This window comes from Chrysemys picta, chromosome 3 (genome assembly GCF_011386835.1).
Source record: "Chrysemys picta bellii isolate R12L10 chromosome 3, ASM1138683v2, whole genome shotgun sequence".
In the NCBI taxonomy this organism is placed as follows: Eukaryota; Metazoa; Chordata; order Testudines; family Emydidae; genus Chrysemys; species Chrysemys picta.
Genome location: NC_088793.1, coordinates 45,611,659 through 45,632,341, shown reverse-complemented (window position 1 = coordinate 45,632,341; position 20,683 = coordinate 45,611,659). Strand labels below are relative to the sequence as shown.

Sequence of the window (20,683 nt, the reverse complement as noted above, 5' to 3'; positions counted from 1 at the left end):
ATAAGCTTTCGTGGGTGAATAGCCACTCCGTCAGACTCATGTGCCTGACGAAGTGGGTATTCACCCATGAAAGCTTATGCTCCAATACGTCTGTTAGTCTATAAGGTGCCACAGGACTCTTTGTCGCTTTTTACAGAACCAGACTAACATGGCTACCCCTCTGATACTGACAACAAAATCACAGTATCTTTCTCCTAAAAAAACTAAATTACTTAAATATTAAAAAATACACTAAGATATGGTGAAGGTATGATGTGAACTGGGGTATTCACATTACCAAAGTCAAGTATGTGTCTCTCTGAAAGTTAGGGCCCTTAGTTTGTAAAGTGCTTTTGGGTGTGATAAATGATGTGAGCATCCAACATTAAACAATATGCATTTATGATGATTCATTTTTTCCTTACTGAGGTGAGTAATCAATATCTACACTGGGGAAAAAAAAGTCAATTTCCCTATGTGACTTTTTCATGCAAATACCTTTGGAACTCAAAATTGTCCAGTCAAGAGCAGCAACAAAATATTTGTGAATATCAATAGTAGATATAGTATAAAATAAATTAAAATAAAACATTGGTATCCAAGCTGACTGAAGGGTTCCTTAATACAAACAAAAACGGAGCAAACTCGTTTGTATTGGTTGTTTGTATAGTGTAACAGGGTAGTCATCTGCTCCTGTCTGGAAAGGCCTGAGATAGCCCAGGGAGAAGGCAGCTTGAAGTCTGAGCTGATTGGGGGAAGTGGCTGCAGGTGGGGCCACACCCAAACAGACTCAGCTGGCCCTATAAAGGCAGGGAGTCAGGAGCTCAGACAGTCTCTCTCTCTGGCTGTAGAGAGAGAAGGGCCTGGCTGTAGGGAGCTAGCGTTCTTTACATGGTAACTTGAATGGAAATGATTCAGTAGGAGTTTGAATTTACTTATGCTAGTAGGTTTAAAATGCTTGTGAAGATGGGGCAATTTAAATGAGTAAGACTTTAAATGTCTCAATATTTTTTAATTCCTCTTCGCCTGCAGAAAGTAAACAATTCTGACTCATTCCAGATTTACTGTAAGGCAACTTTCAAAGTTACTGATACCCATACTCACATTGAATAGTACCTTAATCCATATATAGGCCTATCAAAATTAATGACCCAGCTTCTGGGGTAAGGTGCTACTCAATTTCAGATTGGGTATCAAAATCTAGCCAGAAGCATTTGGCTGGTACTGTGAAATGTATCTTTTTATTTTATTTTATTTTATTATTATTGAAAGACATATTATTATTTGAGCAACTTAGTCAACTTATTTTTAGATCAATTTTATTTTAATGTTGTGCCTGTTTTTGCCTTTGGGTTTTGAAGGCTGGTATGTAGGGGGGTTTTATGGATTTTTGACCTTGTTTCAGACAGAATTTTTTAGTGCTTGCTTTTGGTATTTCTGTTTAAATTTGCCTTTGGTTTTAAAAGTCTATTATTGACTTAATTTTGTTCTGAAATTAATGATTGAGTATAATTTTGTGGTGTTATGCTATACAGAAAATAAAGAAAATAACTGTAATGGCATAATAATGAATCTCTAATTATTTCCTAAAAGATATATCCCAACACTTTAACAGTGACCATTGAAAGTGATGATGAGCAATATAAATAGTAGAAAAGGAAAATTTACAAAGTAAGGCCTTGATCCTGAAAACACATGCATATGATTTACTTGCCTTTACTACGGGTACTTGTGTAAAGTTGAGCAGCATTGGGGCCTAAATTTATTCTGAAGCCTAAAATAAAGCACTACATGTATGGAGTGAAACATGCACAGTCCTTATAAATACAAGGATAGAACAATATGCACATTCTCACCTATACTGTATATACAGGTACACATATGGGGTCATCACTCAAACTTGTGTCTTTATAGGACCAAGGAACAAACAAGTTGTATGCCCATTCCCTAGATGCTTAGCTTCCACTTCTTTCCCTGAATTAAGGGTCCTTCACAAAGACTATGGTGAAAGCCTGGGCTTATATAGCTCAAGGGCCTCCATTGGTCGCAGCTATTATTGTATGGTACTGGAAGAAAACCACTCTCTCGGTTACCCAAGTACCAAACTCCTCATAATAGTTCCAGTGAAAATCCTTAGAAAGTTTTCTAACAGACTTTCAGTTACAGTCCTAGAACTTCCCTCGTACTATATTTTTTATATTATGAAGTCAAAATATCTATATTGACATGTCTCCTTACAATCTGTATATAAAAATCATATTAGTGCCAATAACACATTTTACATCCAGACAATCTACTGTACACTTTTTAATAATAGTACAATGGAATTTAATGATGGACCTATTAGATCACAATTGCATTCCCCTGACAATGACTAGATTTTCTTCTGGTGATGTGCCTTGTACAGATTTAACTGACACACAAGCTGTAGCATCTGCCAATTATGTTAATATATCTTATTTTTAGGGTATTTTTCCTTTTAGTCAGCCTACATTTTCCTTTGCTTAATTTCATCTGACTACTACTATTTAAACCCTTTGATCTTTAATATTTACATTTCAGTCTGCTCAGGATTTTTAATTGTTCTAGTTGCTCTTCTCTGAATTCTTTCCAATTTATCAACATTTTACTGGTATTGAAGTGTCCAGAACATAATAGAGCATTGTAAATTAGTCTCACCAGTGGTCTATGTTTGTTTTCTGATGCCTCTGTAGCCAAAAACAGTGTTATTTTACACTGTATTTCATTTCCAGCTCATATCTAATTTGCTGTCAACTGTCTCCCATAAGTCTTTTCATTTACTGTTTGGGAGAGGTGTAGAATATGACAGCTCTGGATGTTTGACTTATGTTTAATGACAAAATAATTACAACCTGGGAAGTGCCTGTTTTCTTTTCCCAATGCAGCTCTGCTAATATGCTCCATCTCTTGCCTGGGTGGGGACTAGTTCTAGGCTTGAAATAAGAGGTCAGTTTCCTGGGCCAACAGTTCTTGAACTGGGCTTGCAGAACAGGTGGATTTTGATCAGCTCTCTGAGCTTACAGGTAAGGTCCCATGGGAGTCAAGAGTGAGGGGAAAAACAGCTGAAGAGAGTTGGCAGTTTTTCAAAGGGACGCTATTAAGGGCCCAAAAGCAAGCTATTCCGCTGGGTAGGAAAGATAGAAAATGTGGCAAAAGACCACCTTGGCTTAACCGCGAGATCTTGCATGATCTAAAAAATAAAAGGGAGTCATATAAAAAATGGAAACTAAGACAGATTACGAAGGATGAATATAGGCAAACAACACAGGAATGCAGGGGCAAGATTAGAAAGGCAAAGGCACAAAATGAGCTCAAACAAGCTACAGGAATAAAGGGAAACAAGAAGACTTTTTATCAATACATTAGAAGCAAGAGGAAGACCAAGGACAGTGTAGGCCCACTGCTAAGTGAGGAGGGGAAAAAAGTAACAGAAATGGCAGAGATCCTTAATGACTTCTTTGTTTCTGTCTTCACCGAGAAGTCTGAAGGATTGCCTAACCTAGTGAATGCTAATGGGAAGGGGGTAGGTTTAGCAGATAAAATAAAAAAAAGAACAAGGTAAAAATCACTTAGAAAAGTTAGATGCCTGCAAGTCACCCAGGGCCTGATGAAATGCATCCTAGAATACTCAAGGAGCTAATAGTGGAGGTATCTGAGCCTCTAGCTATTATCTTTGGAAAAATCATGGGAGACGGGAGAGATTCCAGAAGACTGGAAAAGGGCAAATATAGTGCCCATCTATAAAAAGGGAAATAAAAACAAACCAAGAAACTACAGACCAGTTAGTTTAACTTCTGTGCCAGGGAAGATAATGGATCAAGTAATTAAGGAAATCATCTGCAAACACTTGGAAGGTGGTAAGGTGATAGGGAATGGCCAGCATGGATTTGTAAAGAACAAATCGTGTCAAACCAATCTGATAGCTTTCTTTGATAGTAAACGAGTCTTGTGGATAAGGGAGAAGTTGTGGATGTGGTATACCTAGACTTTAGTAAGGCATTTGATACGGTCTCGCATGATATGCTTATCAATAAACTAGGCAAATACAACTTAGATGGGGCTACTATAAGGTGGGTGCGTAACTGGCTGGATAACCGTACTCAGAGAGTAGTTATTAATGGTTCCCAATCCTGCTGGAAAGGTATAACAAGTGGGATTCCACAGGGGTCTGTTTTGGGACCGGCTCTGTTCAATATCTTCATCAACGACTTAGATATTGGCATAGAAAGTACGCATATTAAGTTTGCAGATGATACCAAACTGGGAGGGATTGCAACTGCTTTGGAGGATAGGGTCTTAATTCAAAATGATCTGAACAAATTGGAGAAATGGTCTGAGGTAAACAGGATGAAGTTTAACAAAGACAAAGACAAAGTGCTCCACTTAGGAAGGAACAATCAGTTTCACACATACAGAATGGGAAGAGACTGTCTAGGAAGGAGTACGGCAGAAAGGGATTTAGGGGTTATAGTGGACCACAAGCTAAATACGAGTCAACAGTGTGATGCTGTTGCAAAAAAAGCAAACATGATTCTGGGATGTTGTGTGTGGAACAGGTGTGTTATGAGCAAGACACAAGAAGTCATTCTTCTGCTCTACTCTGCGCTAGTTAGGCCTCAACTGGAGTATTGTGTCCCGTTCTGGGTACCACATTTCAAGAAAGATGTGGAGAAATTGGAGAGGGTCCAGAGAAGAGCACACGAATGATTAAAGGTCTTGAGAACATGACCTATGAAGGAAGGCTGAAAGAATTGGGTTTGTTAGTTTGGAAAAGAGAAGACTGAGAGGGGACATGATAGCAGTTTTCAGGTATCTAAAAGGGTGTCATAAGGAGGAGGGAGAAAACTTGTTCACCTTAGCCTCTAAGGATAGAACAAGAAGCAATGGGCTTAAACTGCAGCAAGGGAGGTTTAGGTTGGACATTAGGAAAAAGTTCCTAACTGTCAGGGTGGTTATACACTGGAATAAATTGGCTAGGGAGGTTGTGGAATCTCCATCTCTGGAGATATTTAAGAGGAGGTTAGATAAATATCTATCAGGGATGGTCTAGAGTGGAAGTATTTGGTCCTGTCATGGGGACAGGGGACTGGACTCAATGACCTCTCGAGGTCTCTTCCAGTCGTAGAATCTATGAATCTATGAAAACACTTCTGGTGGTCAATGGAACAGCTTCTCTAAATATGTCTCAATCTTCAGTCATTGATGTTGTTGATAGTTGTAGCCAAGGATTATGATTTCTACAGGGTTCTTTTTTTGAACAACAAATTAAAAAAATATAATATGTGCAAATAAAAGCAAATGAACCCAAGCACCTCTTGGTATTGGCCCCTTTATGGTTCTCTTCACAAGGTTCTCTTTGTCAGGTGCTTCTTTGATACAGATTGAATGGTGATCATGTTTATGGACAATATCAAAATTGGAAGGGTAATAAACATACAGAAAAACAAAATCAAACTGGTGAAAGAAGAGGCTGCAGACAATGAGACGAGATAAGGTTGAGTCTAGGGGACAGGAAATAAAACAAAAAGAAAATCCTTGAGGAAGTAACTACACAGCCTCACTCGTCACACTAAAGAACATTTATTTTCACCTTATCTCCTTGATCCTGTTTTAATAGTTTTTGAGGCTTGATCCTGAACATCATAGGTTTGGTGTGTTGCTCATTTTAAGCACATGGTGTAAAAACTGATAAGCAAGAGAGAGATTGCAGGGTAACTTGAGTCTACATTAACGAGACCTCAGATGTTCAGCTTTGAAATTATGCTGCAAGAGAGAGACTAAAAAGGGGGAAAGATTTAGCATGAAAATAGTCATTAGCTGATGATGAAATTGAAATCGAGCTTCCTTATATATATATGCACTCTCAATCTACCTACTGCCCCCTTTCTACCTTGCATTCTTGGATTGTGTTTTGTCCTTGCTTTGCTCATATTGGTAGCCTCTTTAAGTTCCTTTGTGTTATTTCTCCCTCTTTTGCAGCATCTGCAAATTTAATTAACATAGTAGGCTAGATTCTTCTCCATGCCAGTTACAGAGCTGTAATTCTAAGGGGCAGCTATGATGGGTCTTAGGTCAGTTGCCAGGTTGCTTTCAGTAGCTCTGCTCCACCCTCTGGATCCCTTCTGTGTTCAGGTGGAGTGGGGAGGCTCTCACAGAACCTGGCTGTACTGGCTTTCTGTGAGGAGGGAGTTCCTGCACACCAAAGAAATTCCCTGCTGGTGTTCCTTCCCCTATGGTTGTTGGGGAAGGAATACAATGGATTGCCAAAGGTTCTATGAGAACATTTGAAAATTCAATTAAACAGTGTGTAACTGAAACATGCTGTGTTTTGTAATTTAATGCATTCACTGTTCACAAATGTGTACTAATGTCTGTATTGGCTTCATATGAAACAATTAGTGAATATATTAGAAAAGCTTTTACTTTTAATGACCCATTGAATCCCCAGACCTTTAATATCTAATCATTAGAGTTATTGCTAGATTTAAAATTTAGTGGAAAATGGTTACTTCTTAGTTCCTTAGTTTTAACCTGCAAATCCTTTTTATTAAATCCTTTTATTAAGATTTAGAAACCTCCCACAAGCATTAGACAGCATTTTTAAAAAAAGATTTATACTCTGAGACCTACTAGTGTGAAGTTAAAAATAAAAGTGTAGTCTAAAATAATTTTCTGTTTTAGATGTAACATTAAATGCTGGGATTATATTTGTTTTTACAATGCTTGAGCTACACATAAGAATCTAAGCACTGTAGTACACAACATGTCCTCAAATTTTTCCCAAACAAATATTTCATTAATCATAAGGCAATTTAATTCTAAGCTTCACAGTAATTCCGAGCTTCAGTATCTCTATGGTATGTAGGATTAAGGAAACCAGCTACACTGTTAGCAGAAGTGTTCATAGTGAGTTAAGTCTATTTGCTGAGGACTTCATGTGAATGAGTTGCTGTACCCTCATAAAGTTCTGCGGGAGGCATAAAATTAGAAGTAAGGGCATGATAAGCAGATCCTTCATATTAATTTTTGAAATCTGACAAAATTAACTTTTTCTTTGCTGATTGCATAAATTAAAGAATATGTACTATATAATGATTTACCATATAAATGTAGGACTCTTAGTATTCAGTGCAAGTAATTCAGAAAATGTGCCTATATGTTAGCTTTCAGTGTTAAAATGTGTTTCAGAGTAACACAAACTCTGTTAAGTTTATAGCTTTAAATAAACACTATAAAACAATGTAATTTATTGTTCAAACTTTGGTACTTACATTAGCTGACAAAACTTTGCATTGGGTGCTCAATTTGATACTTAATAACTGCATTAATGATTGACTGCAAGGTTATGGGTGCCTCAGAATGCCCAATGATGACATTTGAAAATTGGGCCCAAGGAGAAGATTGTTGTGTGAATATCGAAAAGATTATTTGTCAAAAAATTAAGTTCAGGTATTAGTTAAAAACAAATGGGGTAAAAAGCAGCAGAAAAGTATTACACAAAATGACATAATTTCATTTCTTCTTTTCCAGGTCAGAATTGTGGAGGTTTAGTACAGGGACCAAATGGTACAATAGAAAGTCCTGGATTTCCTCATGGTTATCCAAATTATGCCAACTGCACATGGATCATTATCACAGGAGAACGTAACCGGATACAACTGTCATTTCACACTTTTGCCCTCGAGGAAGATTTTGATATTTTGTCAATTTATGATGGACAGCCACAACAAGGCAATTTAAAAGTGAGGTAAAGTACACTCTGTTTTTATGTGTTGTGTAGAAGGAATCCATATTCTGACATCATATTTACAGCTAAACTCCATTGATGTTTCAGTGTTTTGGATGAAGTGTGTTGTGAGGACCTGCTTTCTTATGCCTTCCTGTTATTGTTCCTAACGCATCCCACTTGGGGAAAAAATAAGTCGTACTAGTTAAAGAAGCTAACCGAAGTTTCAGATCAGTGTGATGACAATTTGTGTAAAAAACATAATAGTTGCAGGATTTTGCCAGACTATACATTTTCCTCCAAATGTGTAGGATCCAGCACTTAAAAACTAACTTTGCTACAATTGCTGTTTTGTAGTGCTCTTTCCATATTCTCTTCAGATACATGATTTCTCAAGAGCTAAAAACAATTTCAAGTCAATATCCGTTTTTGTTTGTTTTTATTTCTTGTATCTCAGAGCTACATTATATTGCAAAAAAAAAAGGAATATGAGAGATATGAGTGCAATACCATTAACAGTTTTGACAAAGAGAATGTTCAGATTGTCTGATTGTTGATTCAGTCCAAAAAAGTTTAGAGCAGGAGAGATGGTGAAGGTATTGCACTGTTAGCAATCCTTGCGTGCCACATATGGGGTATGCATTCTTCAATATACCTAGTTTTTATTTTTAGTACTTGTGTTGCCTTATACCAAGGGAATAATGTTTCTTTTTCTGTCAAATACTTTAAGTACTAATAAGCTAAAATGCATGTGGCGGGGGGGGGGGGGGGGATTGCTCCAAGGTGTATGTATCTGTTAGAAGAAACTTCTTCAGAGATCAGTGTGGCTGCACAGCAGTAAGAGACATAAACTCTTCAGGTGCAATCCTGGCCTTGCTGAAATCAATAGGAGTCTTGTCACTCACTTCCGTGAAGTCAGGATTTTGGCCCGGAATTTTAACAAGGGCTCAGATATTTGACTCTTCCTCTGACCTTGAGAAAGTCAGTTGATCTTTCTCCGCCTGAGTTTATCTAGTTATAAAATAGAGATGATACTAGTCAATGCATTTGGTATGGTATAATGATATACTAATTAATATCTGCAAAAGTGTTTTGAAGGTGAAAGCAAGATTTAAGCAACAGATCTCTGTTGGCATGTTCCATGTATTGTAACTTTAATTTATATTTGCCTTTGCTGTACTGAAGACATGCATGGGTAACCTTCATGTTTGTTACAAATAACAATTACATATTTCAATGGAAAATTGCTTAGTAGATATTGGCAAATTATAGTGTTCTTTTTTACTGATAGGGTGTAACAGAGAATTGGAATCTTTTGTTGAGAATATAGCTATTGATGTTTTTGCATACATTTCCAGATGGAAAATACAATGGTAGACTTTTGGATAATTAAGCTACATTAATCATCATACAGTCATTCCTCAGTTACAGATATAGAAACATATAACCTTCTCAAAGTATTTTAACAGCATCCAATTTTCACATAAGTTTCTTTATTAAATCCATTTTGATACCCAAATTTTGGTTGTTGTAGGACTGAAACTACACACTCAGCAAGTTTAACATGTTGCCTAACAGCCTAAAGCGCTGGCTCTCAATGTTTCCAGATTACTGTACCCCTTTCAGGAGTCAGCTTTATCTTGCGTACCCCCAAGTTTCACTTCACTTAAAAACTACTTGCTTACAAAATCAGACATAAAAATACAAAAGTGTCACAGCACGCTGTTACTGAGCAGGAGCGGTGCCGGGGGTTTTGCCGCCCTAGGCGGCAGCGCTCCTCCTCTGAGCATTCAGGGAGCCTGGGGTCTTCGGCAGCGGGGGTCCTTCTGCTCCGCATCTTCGGGGCACTTCGGCGGCGGGTCCTGGAGTGAGTAAAGGACCCGCCGCCGAATTTCTGCCGAAGACCCGGAGTGGAAGGACCCCCCGCCGCCGAATTTCCGCAGAGGGCGGCAAAATGCCACCCCCCAAATCCTGCCACCTTAGGTGACCGCCTAGGGTCGCCTAGTGGAAGCGCCGGCCCTGTTACTGAGAAACAGCTTAATTTCTCATTTTTACTATACAAGTATAAAATAAATTAATTGGAATATAGATATTGTACTGACAATGAAATTATTCTTTGTACTAACTTCACTAGTGTTTTTTTATGTAGCCTGTTGTAAAATTAGGCAAATATCTAAATGAGTTGATGTACTCCTTGGAAGACCTCTGCCCAAGGGTGCATGTACCCCTGGTTAAGAACCACTGGCCTAAAGGATAATTTTGTAAACTGATAGCAAAGCACAATCCTGTTGATAAATACTGAGTTTTTAATAGTGACTGTTTGCTTTAAAAAAGAAGAAGCCAGTTGAAAAATGTTTCGGGATAATGTAGTGATGTACCAAGTTGATGTAAGCTGTGGAAAAAGCAGAGAGAATAAGTAGCTGTAATGTTTATATCTGTGAATGTTTATTTAAAAGGATATAGGGAGAAATTCTGATCTGACATAAGATACCCATATGTAATTTATATGATTTATATGTAGACATAGGTTATTATAAGCCTATCTCCACATTATGAGCTAGAAGTGTTATTTCCCCTGCATTAATGAGTGGTCCAGAATACACCTCTACCCTGATATAATGCAACCCTCTATAACATGAATTAGGATATAACATGGTAAAGCAGCGCTCCGGGGGGGCGGGGCTGCTCACTCCAGTGGATCAAAGCACGTTCGATATAACACGGTTTCACCTATAATGCAGTAAGATTTTTTGGCTCCCGAGGACAGCATTATATCGGGGTAGAGGTGTACTACCTGTGACAGCAGTGTTTTCAGTCCTCATTGTAGAATAGTGTAATCTAAGTATAAAAAGTCAGATCAATAATGTCATGTTATAATCAAATCACATGAGTCTGTTCTATACTATTGAAAAAACTCCTTCTAGCAAAACGTCAGTATTTCATTTTCAATTTATGATGAACTCTTCAAAATGCAACCAAATTCTAATTAATCTAGGGGAAAAACTATAAAATGTATTGTTACTTCTTTGCATTTTATATTTTTGAAGAGTTGTTCATTTCTGATATGCAAACAAGTTCATTTCTTATATGCAAATTAACTAACAGCACTTAAGGCAGTATTGGAATTCAAATGTATGATACTTTTGTGGAGGATTGATATGAATCAGTGGTGCATTGAGCCAATAAGAAAGTTATTACTTATAACTCACTTTCTATTGTTGATTTGTTGCTACACTAAAAAATAGTTGTACTTGGTAGCTCAAAGTATCATAACTTATGTGCTAGCTGGAAATTTTTTGCAGTCTATTTCTTTGCACTATAGCTAGAACACCCTATGTAGCATAGGCACAGACTCCATGGTTGCTTCAGGGCTGGAGCACCAACAGGGAAAAAATGGTGGGTGCTGAGCACCCACCGGCAGCCCCCTATCATCAGCATCCCCCCTCCCCCAGCGCCTCCTGCCCACCGTCAGGCCCCGCCAGTCAGCACCTCCCCTTCCCTCCACGCGCCTCCTGCCCACCGCAATCAGCTGTTTCATGACATGCAGGAGGCTGGGGGGAGGGGAAGAGCGAGGACATGGTGTGTTCAGGGGAGGGGGCAGAATGGGGCTGGAAGAGGTGGGGCTGGGTGGAGCGGAAGTGAAAAGAGGTGGGGCCGGGGTGGGGCCTTGAGGGAAAGGGTTGGAGTGGGGATGGGTCATAGGGCAAAGCCGGGAGTTGAGCACCCCCCGGCACAATGGAAAGTCAGCACCTGTGGTATGTAGTAGTAGAAAGTAGCTTTTTTATAGAAATAAAGAGAAAAGTATCCGAAGAGACATAGAGAGTGGGATAAGTTCCAGCTACCAAGAAGGGCCAAGGCACCAATAGATGTGAACTGACAATATTGTCCTAAAAACTAGTGCACCACTGACAGATACATTATCTTCTATGAACAAGAGAATTTAAAACAGACACTTAAGCAATTTTTACAGTTCAAATGTCATTTTAAGACCTATTATAATATTTACTTATCTTGTGCAACTGAAAAATGTGAAATGTCAGTTGCTCTAAGTGTAAGCTTGGGTTACACCATAACTTCTTTGATTCATATTTGCAAAATCACTGAAGTCAAGTTTCACAAAGAGAAAGACAGGGAAAATGGAATTGTCTGAATGGAGGCCTTTATTAGTGTGTAAGAGTGTGTGTTTTTGGAGACCTTATAACTTACAAATTATGTTAGTGTAGTGAACTGTGCCCATACCATATAATGCAGTTATAATTTCATTAGTGTGTGCAATTCACCCCATTTCGAAGTCAACATTTCTCCCAAAGTTACCACAGGATGGTCTAAGATAAACACAGTTGTTATATTGCCATATTTCAGATATCATAGTATGGTAACTTCTATTCTCCCCTCTCCAGTCAGTTTTCGGAATAAATTGATGGGGACACAGCTTCTCCATCTGATAAATGATTGGCATACATTTCAGTGTTTTCACTCCCCCCTTCCCCCAAAAGTCCTTTTTATTAAGTCTACAGCACACCTCTAAAATACTAATAGTCTAGAGAAACCCAGATATAGTTGCCCAAAGTCTGAGATGGTGTTGAGTGGTCAGCAGCAGGTTTCTGGTGGGCAGCCTTCCACTTAACCGCTGGGGAGTGGGATGTCAGCCTCTGAGCTCATAGAAAACTTATCCAAACATCTCCAATTTGCACACACTGACTTATCTCTTTATAGTTTGCTCAAAACAAAGCACATAACTTGCAAACTAACAACTTTCCTAACATCAGCGAGCAGCTCCTAGTCATGAGATCAGCAAAAACTCATAATCACGAACACCCAGATCCAAGGTCAAATATCCACACTTCCACTCATTCTCATGGTTCTTCCAATTTTACTTTCTATCCTTATCTGCAAAAGTGCAGCTGCAGCTATTTCATATGCTTATGCAAAGCTCAAGTTATTCCTGACTACATGGTAATGGTGGCTTCCAGGTAATGGTGGCTAAGTGCACAAAATGGCTGTGGTTCTGTTAAATCAATGTATCTCATAACATGGCTGTCATTAAAAAGTAACTACTCTTTAACAAAAGAGAATCCATCCAATCTTACGAGCACCTCTCACAATCTTTTAAAGATGCACTAAAATAATTTTTAGTTGGTGTTCAGGGAAACTCAAATTAGTTATAAATTGATACAAAGTTGTTAATTACATACCTCACTACACTCTTTCATATGTAAATATCTAGTTTGTATCCACAAATGACCCTTTGTGTGTGTGAGTATATGGCAGATATTTGGGGTGTACTTGTTGGACCCATTTTTGAAAATGTGGTCCTAAACCTACATTTGTAATTATATAGATGTGGGTTTGTGATATATTGTATCTTTCCTCTTTTATTATCTGATATGCTTTCTGCTGGTTGCCGAGCAACAATAAGTATACTGCTGTCCATATACAATATTGGCTGTTATCAGTTATCATTCAGTTTACTTAAAATAGATATTTTTGGTTCAATAGACTAGTCGTGAAAATTCATTAAGCTTATAATAAACAGATTCCTATAATTTTCTAACAAACATAAATGGAGGATTAACTAGAACTTAGTATTTTGTTCTGCATTGTTTTCTGGAATCATTTGGAGATGATAGGGCTCAACCTTTCTTCCTGTAGAGAAAGAAGAAACAAATCTTCTTGCCTGTGGACACATGCTTCATTTGCCTTTGTTAATTCATTTTTCCTGTCTCCAGCAGGAAAAAAAAAGTCTCTTGGTGTGCTTCTGTACTTCATTTCTTTCATACTGCGGCTGAGGCCTAATCCTGCTGTCTGTTTATGCAGGTAAAAATATCTCTGAAGTTAAGGTTTGGACCTTTGGTGGTTATTAAGCCACTGTCTTATTTCATAAGCTCAGACTTGTGAGATGTCCAACCTTTTCCACAGTTTGAGTTCTCTTCACAAGTGTTTTGGAAAAGCATTTTTATCTTTATTCTCTTTGAGGTCGAGGAAAGAAATTAATGATGATGAGACTAGTGACTTGCTCTCTCTTTCCAATGAGTTAGTTGCTGGAAAAAGCCTGTAAGAGGTAGAACTGTGTGATGTTCAACTTTTTTGCTACTTGGAATTTTGAATGCAAATTTTTTATCTTTCCACTGCAGATGAGTTTGCACAACCCAATACTAACTTGCAATAATCACCTCACTTGTAACCCCTCTGCTACTGGGGGATTGCAACCTCCCTTGCAGAAGAAATTTCAGGCCCAGACTTGCAGACCTTACTCATACAATACTCCCATTGAAAGAAATGAGAATTCCTGTAGTCCTTGTTTATGCAGATCTGGCTCGTAGTAACCTTTGCGGCTAAAATAATCCGTATTGATATCACCGGAGTTTATTTCCTCTTATTAACTCTCCCTTAGGGTGCTTTACCCCACCCTGTAGACAAACCCTGAGATTACAAACAATGATTTATTGTTTGAAATATGGATGTTTATGGATAGTAATTTCTGATTAGATAATCATACACTAACATACTTTTGTATTATTAAAAGTTATTTTAAATAAGAGGAAATAAACTCCGGTGATATCAATACGGATTATTTTAGCCGCCAAGGTCACTACGAACCAAATCTGCATAAACAAGGACTACAGGAATTCTCATTTCTTTCAACGGGAGTATTGTATGAGTAAGGTCTGCAAGTCTGGGCCTGAAATTTCTTCTGCAAAGGAGGTTGCAATCCCCCAGTAGCAGAGGGGTTACAAGTGAGGTGATTATTGCAAGTTAGTATTGTATGTTTATGTTAATGACACACCAATGGTAGCACACTGAAATCATGGTGGCTGGCTTTTATTTTTATTGTTTTGTTATTTTTTAAAGTGAAGAACTTTTCTGGCTTAGCAAGAATGTTATGGTGTGCCCTGACCATTCACAGTAAAAATAGACACACATCTAATTGACATTTACCATTCAAGTGTGTTGACAGAGTAATGGATACAGGGTTGTGGAGGTGGAAGTGGAGTTGTGCTGCCCACTTATGTAGTAGAAGAGCTTTTTGGCCAATGCAAAAATATGTCTCAGAAAACACTGCTGAGAGAAATTTGATAATGGGTGACATGCATCCCCAGTTAAGAGAGAGATACTAGCTGGCAGGGGACTGCTCATTTTCATTCTTAGGCAAATCATGCCGCTTCATGGATGATACAGGAGCTATCCACCCTAAATCAGATACTACAAGCAAAACCACTTTTGTCATAAAGCCATAAGTGAACTAATAAAAATATTAAATGTAGGTACCCAGGGAGGCAGCCCTGGGACTACTACTTCAGGAAGGAGGATGACCTGACTAGAACTTGGAAGTTGCAAGGTGACCCTGGGAGGGACACTAGGAATCCTGAGACCAAAGAGTGAGTTAAAAGACTGTTTTCTGTTTATTTACTCTCATGTGGAAGAGAAAAAAACTACTTGAAAGAAATGCGGAGCAGCACTACATAGTTGGCCAATAGTCTGGGTGAGTGGGGGGGGGGGGGGGAAGAAGCCCGTCCCAGTTGCATGTGGTACCAGAACTGGGATCTGGCCTGCCCATGGAATAGGAAATGATCTCTTGTTTGAGACAAAGCGGCAGCAGCAGAGGGCTTCAATATAGTGGCCACGAAAGTAGCGACAGCAGACTCAGGCCTTACTTATTCAATTAATGGAGAATCGAGAGAAGCAGCAGGAAGCCCAGTTTGCAGCATAAACAGAGGTGTCAAGAAATCCACTTCCAACAGCAGGAGTGGCTGCAGAAATGATTGGTCCAAGGAGCACCAGGCAACACAACCAGTGATGGAACCTTTGGTTGGCTGGCCCTGGGCCTGGAGAAGTTTGGACCAGAAAATGATCGCTACGTCTTTCTCCCTGTGTTAGAGAGGGTGGCAAAGAGAGTGACCTAGGAGGATTTGACATGGGTGACCTGAATAGCACCGTTCCTTACCAGTGATGCACAGGGAGCTTACTGAGTGGTAAGCAATGACCAGGAAAACTCCTATCCAGTAATGAATATAGCTATTTCAGACTGATTAGGGCTGACTCCTCGGGCATACAGACACTGGTTTCAGGAGGAACTGTTTCCTCCAGGGGCATAACAGCCCAGAAACTGAGATCTTGCAATGCAGTGGCTCTGCCCTGAGACCAGCTCAATAGAGAAGGTTATGGGCCAGATTATTTTGGAATAATTCCTAAAGATTCTACCTGTGGGAGTACAGAGCTGGGCAATGTGGTTTCAGCTGATCTCAGGTAGGGAAGCTATGTAGCAAACTGAAGCCTTTTTTGAGGCTGAAGGAGAAGAGCAATTAGGGCGATATGACCAACTCCTGAGGGCTGAACAAGGGATGTCCCAGGGAAGCTGTCAAGGGGAAAAGACAATGAAGGGCCAAAACCTGGGGGGGACACAGGAACTACAAGGGGCCATGTAGCTCCACAGTTTAGCAGAAACACTTGGATGGGATGGACCAAGTAGCCCCATCACATGCTTCCAGTGTGGCCAGGCCATGCACATTAAATAGAGTTGTCTGATTATGGAATGTCACTACATAGGCTGTTACTACAGCAGGACCAGGTGGTGGGGGTCCACTCAGAATTCAGGGGGGAAGGCTGTGGTTAGTACCAGTAGATTGGGAAGAAGAGTGGATAAGGGACATGTAGACTAGGGTTATGTGTGCACTCTTGACAGCGAAGATTGGACAAGGATAAATAACAGACCAGCACCTCCCAATACAGGTCTCATGTATCCATGGAGAGATCCCAGAGCCAAAGCTGACCTGGAGGTTCCCAGAGCCAAAGCTGACCTGGAGTCTACCCCAGAGCCAAAGCTGACCTGGAGGTTCAGGGTCAGAGTGCTCGACTATGTATCAAGATAGTCAAGAATCTGCCTTGGCCAACAGTTCCTAGGAGTCACTGGGTAGGTTTCTCAACCCTCATAAAGCAGGGACTAGAACAACCCAGAACTAAGGAGGCTAGGGGTTGACTAGAAAAGGAAGTAAGAAGGGTAGGGGTCATAGTAAAGATGGCAAAGGGAGGCTGAGAGGGAGATCATGACCATCTCCAAGGACTAAGAGATCATCTTAGCAAGTATCAAGAAGAGTTGGATGATGTAAGCAGCTCATGGGGAGGGAGGGATTATCAAACACCTACTGGCTTTAGAAGAAGAGTTAGCCTGGGTTTGGGTGGAGATTGAGAAAGAGAAGCAACAATGCTTGATCCTGCAAAAAGAATTGGCTCAGACCCAAATAGGGAAAAGTACCAGGGAATGGAAGCCAGCTGAAACTGAGTCTCAAAGTAAGCCAGCTACTGTGGGAGCCAAGACAGAGTCCCAGTCTCAGCAGGGTACTGAGAGACCCAAATTGAGTCTCAAACCTGTGGGGACCCAACTAAATTTCCCATTATACAAGTTAGTGTGGGGACTCAGATGGGATCATACCAACAAATAGAGGCCAACATGAGGGGTCTGCCATGGACATAAGGCTCTGGTATGGGGCAGGATATAGTGAGTATCAGTCTTATAGCTCCCACCCTTCAGACCGGGGAGCTTACAGAGTGATTGGAAGCACCAGAATGTGAGTTACAGAACGTCAAGCACAAGAGAGAACAACTCAAGACAGATCTTCATCTCACTGAGGAGGAAGGAGAACACCTACTCTTCACTTTCCATGAATGTGAGACTAAAGTATAAACTGTGTGCAGAGATTGAAAAGCCTATGTAGGTAGGAAACTCAACGTCTAGGTGTAGAAGGTTAGACTGTGCCAGGTGAGGCTAGGTGCATGACCGTAACCCCATTGTATAAGACTTTGGGAAACTGTGACTAAGGGTTTTGCATTAGGGACCGTGTTAGGAGTCATGGAACTGAAAAAAAACCTCAGTGTTGGTGCAGTATTTATGTGAAATGCTGCATGGGGTTTCTTATGCTAAGCAACTAAGGAGAATATTTTGGTTGCTTTGGGGAAATTTGGAGTCCTGAAGTGCTATAAATTATGTTTTTGGGGGAACCCCCCCCCCACTATTTATTCCCCTAAAAGCGGAGAGAGATGTCACTGGGCAGCTGGTGCCTGCAAGCAGACTGGGCCCAGCTCCTCTGTGTCAGAGCAGGTAAGCCCAATGCAGCCAATGAAATGGACTGGGCTACACCTGCGATTATAAAAAGGCTGCTAGAGGCCAGGTTTGGGGTGAGATTGTTTGGGCCAGGCTTTGCCTGGGGAAGGGAAACCACAGTGGAGTGGAGCTCCTCTGTTGAGCTCTTATAACAAGCAGTCAGGTGCTCAGGAAGGGAGCTGACTAGAAATTGGAAGTTGCCAGGATCAGTGTGCTGATGACCCTGAAACCTGAGAGCAGAGTGAGTTAAATGACTGTTTTCTGTTTGTTTACTTGTGAAAGAGAATAAACCTGCTTGAAAGAGACTGGGTGGGCACTACATACTTGGCCTGTGGCGTAGGACAAGCCCCTCTTTGTTACATGTACTCATTTATTATATTTGTATTATAACAATGTCCAGAAGCCCCTCCCAGGATCAGTTTGGTAAGCTCTGCACAACATAAAAATAGAAGACAGTCTCTGCATCAAAGATCTTAAAGTCAGAATCCTCCTAATTTGTTATTACATCTAAATTCCAAATTATAAGCACATGCTATCTCTACTTTGAGGTATCTAGCACATCTTATGCATGCGGTACAAATAAGTGGATAAAAATAATAGAGCTATATGCACATGTAGATACTACCTTTTATGTGAATGCAGTAATATTCCTATTCCTAGATTGCTTATTTAGTCTGGGTTCCTCATCCCTAAAAACAAAAGCATGAGATTTCCCTATAAGCTCCTCAAGGCCTAAATAATTATAGCTATTATTTTCTAATATTATTAAGCTTCTAACTTAAGAAAGATCTATAAAATGCATTATTCTAAACTAACAAATCTAATGGCTACCTGCAGACAGATCAATAATGATACACAGAGCATTTTAATGTGACGATTTCCTCAGAGACACATTTTGTAGTGATAAATTGAAGCAATGTGATTTTTTTTGACTGTCAATAAATAAGAAGAATCTTATTCATATACAGGCTGTAGAAGAACATCAACAAACGTGCCCAGGGTTCTTTATTATGAACCAATTAATTCAGATCTTTTAATCATACTTCCATATATGTAAAATTCAGACTCACTGAATTGAACGAGCTTGAGTAGCTTTCAGTAAAAGTTGAAAGTACTGTTTGTTTCCCAAGGGAGCCCAGGCCCATGTGGGAGTCTGACCCAAGTGACTTGCTATGCCTCTTTAAAATCACCGTAAGCTATAAAATATACCCATACATCCCTAAGTGCACTACAGACACATACTCTTCACTTGCATTTGCTATGTGTGTTTCTTCTCTGAATAATCCAAATATCAATGTTTTTGTGAGTAGTGCTGCTGAGATTTTGATAGGTACCTTAGCAAGTTGGATATCTAAATCCAAGTATCTTTACTCCGAGTTTCTGAGGTGACTTTGAAAACCTTAAACTGCAATTTTCCATGATCAAGGTATTTTCAATAGTTAGTTTTTTGTGTGGCTTTGCGCGTGGTCGATCTCAAATTATTTTACCCTCCAATTAAACCTGCTATCTGGTATGGAATTTGGACCCATTGCTCTAGAGGATAACTTGTTTATCATTTTCATAGTGTTTGAGACCACTTTGCCATCCATACTTCTCAACTAGTTGATTTCTTTTTATAAACCTTCTTAGTAAAAAGCGCTGTGTGTGTGTGTGTGTGCACACGTATGTCAATGGGTGCAGTTCACATCTGTGCACCACTTAAGACCTCAAAATAGGGCTTAAGTGCGATTTAAGTGATTCACAGGCCTTGTGAAGGTCCTCTTAATTGGAGTGACTTGATGACCTTAGCTGTGCATTTGAGATCTACATGAGTGTATAATACTTATATTTTAGTACACAGGTAAAAGCAATAAATACATATTTCAGGGTTTTTCACAGGCTTCCAACCCTCCCCAACTCATGGCCACTTATGGAGCTGAGAGAAACCCCAGGAGTTGGACTTGTTCCAATATTTACACAATTGGAAACTTAACTATGATAAGAAGACCTAATAAATATCATGTTATCTTGGCCATACAAATAATTAGTGTGGCATTAAAACACATATAAACAATTATATGAATACAGACACTAGACCCAACAAACACTCCTTAAAAATATCCCTGTGTTCAGTGATACAATTGTTTAATTAAAATGGCAGATTCTAAAAAGAATACATCTTAACCTTAGCAGAGCTGTTGCTTTGCTATAATTATTTCTTATTAATCTGGAAGAGTATTTACTGCAAAATCCCTTTATATTTAAAGAGATAGAGCCCTGCTAAGGTTACCTACCTTTAAGAGCTTTGATGGGATTATAGAGGGTGGGGGCGACAGTGAGAAGATGAAACTTCTGCAGTGGGGCATCTGTACTTCCAGCATTGCTTGGAAAAAGACTCATGGTCATCTCTAAATAACAGCCCCATTTTGAATGAACTGGGCAGGCACTGGGGATCCAAGGGACCCAGAAAATCCAGGTGGGCGTGCAGAGTGGCTGTAGTGACAATTCCTGTATAAGGGTCAGCCTGCCCCACCCTACCCTCAGTCTGTCTACAGTTTGGTGGTTGCATTCCAGTCCTCAGGTTCCTCAGCGAAGTCTCTTTACTTGAATTTTGTGTGGTGAAGGGTGAATTTCACCCTAAAAGTCTCGGGAGCCTTTGCATTTGAGGTTTAAGCTACAGCAGTAAGTGCTAGAAATAGTATTCTTATGAGAGGTAGGAGACAGAATTTATTTCAAGTTGCTAGAAAGAAATCATGTCAGTACTGAATCATCTACAGGCTTAGAAGTCACAGGAACTAAAGAGAAAAACTGTAGTTTTAAAAACTGAAAACAATTTGCTATACTGTAAATCATTATATGTCTAATACAGAAAAGCAGCT

The 20,683-nt window shown here is 39.6% G+C and overlaps 1 protein-coding gene across 2 annotated transcripts in view; it reads left to right on the top strand.

The window, feature by feature from the left end:
• The window catches only part of CSMD1 (CUB and Sushi multiple domains 1), a 1,932,406-nt gene that overhangs the window by 317,945 nt on the left and 1,593,778 nt on the right, over window positions 1-20,683 (top strand). For both annotated transcript variants that reach the window (XM_008163737.4, XM_005289701.5), the window contains exon 2: window positions 7,531-7,747. In XM_008163737.4, coding sequence (XP_008161959.2) covers window positions 7,531-7,747 — 217 coding nt within the window. The remainder of the gene's footprint in view (window positions 1-7,530; window positions 7,748-20,683) is intronic.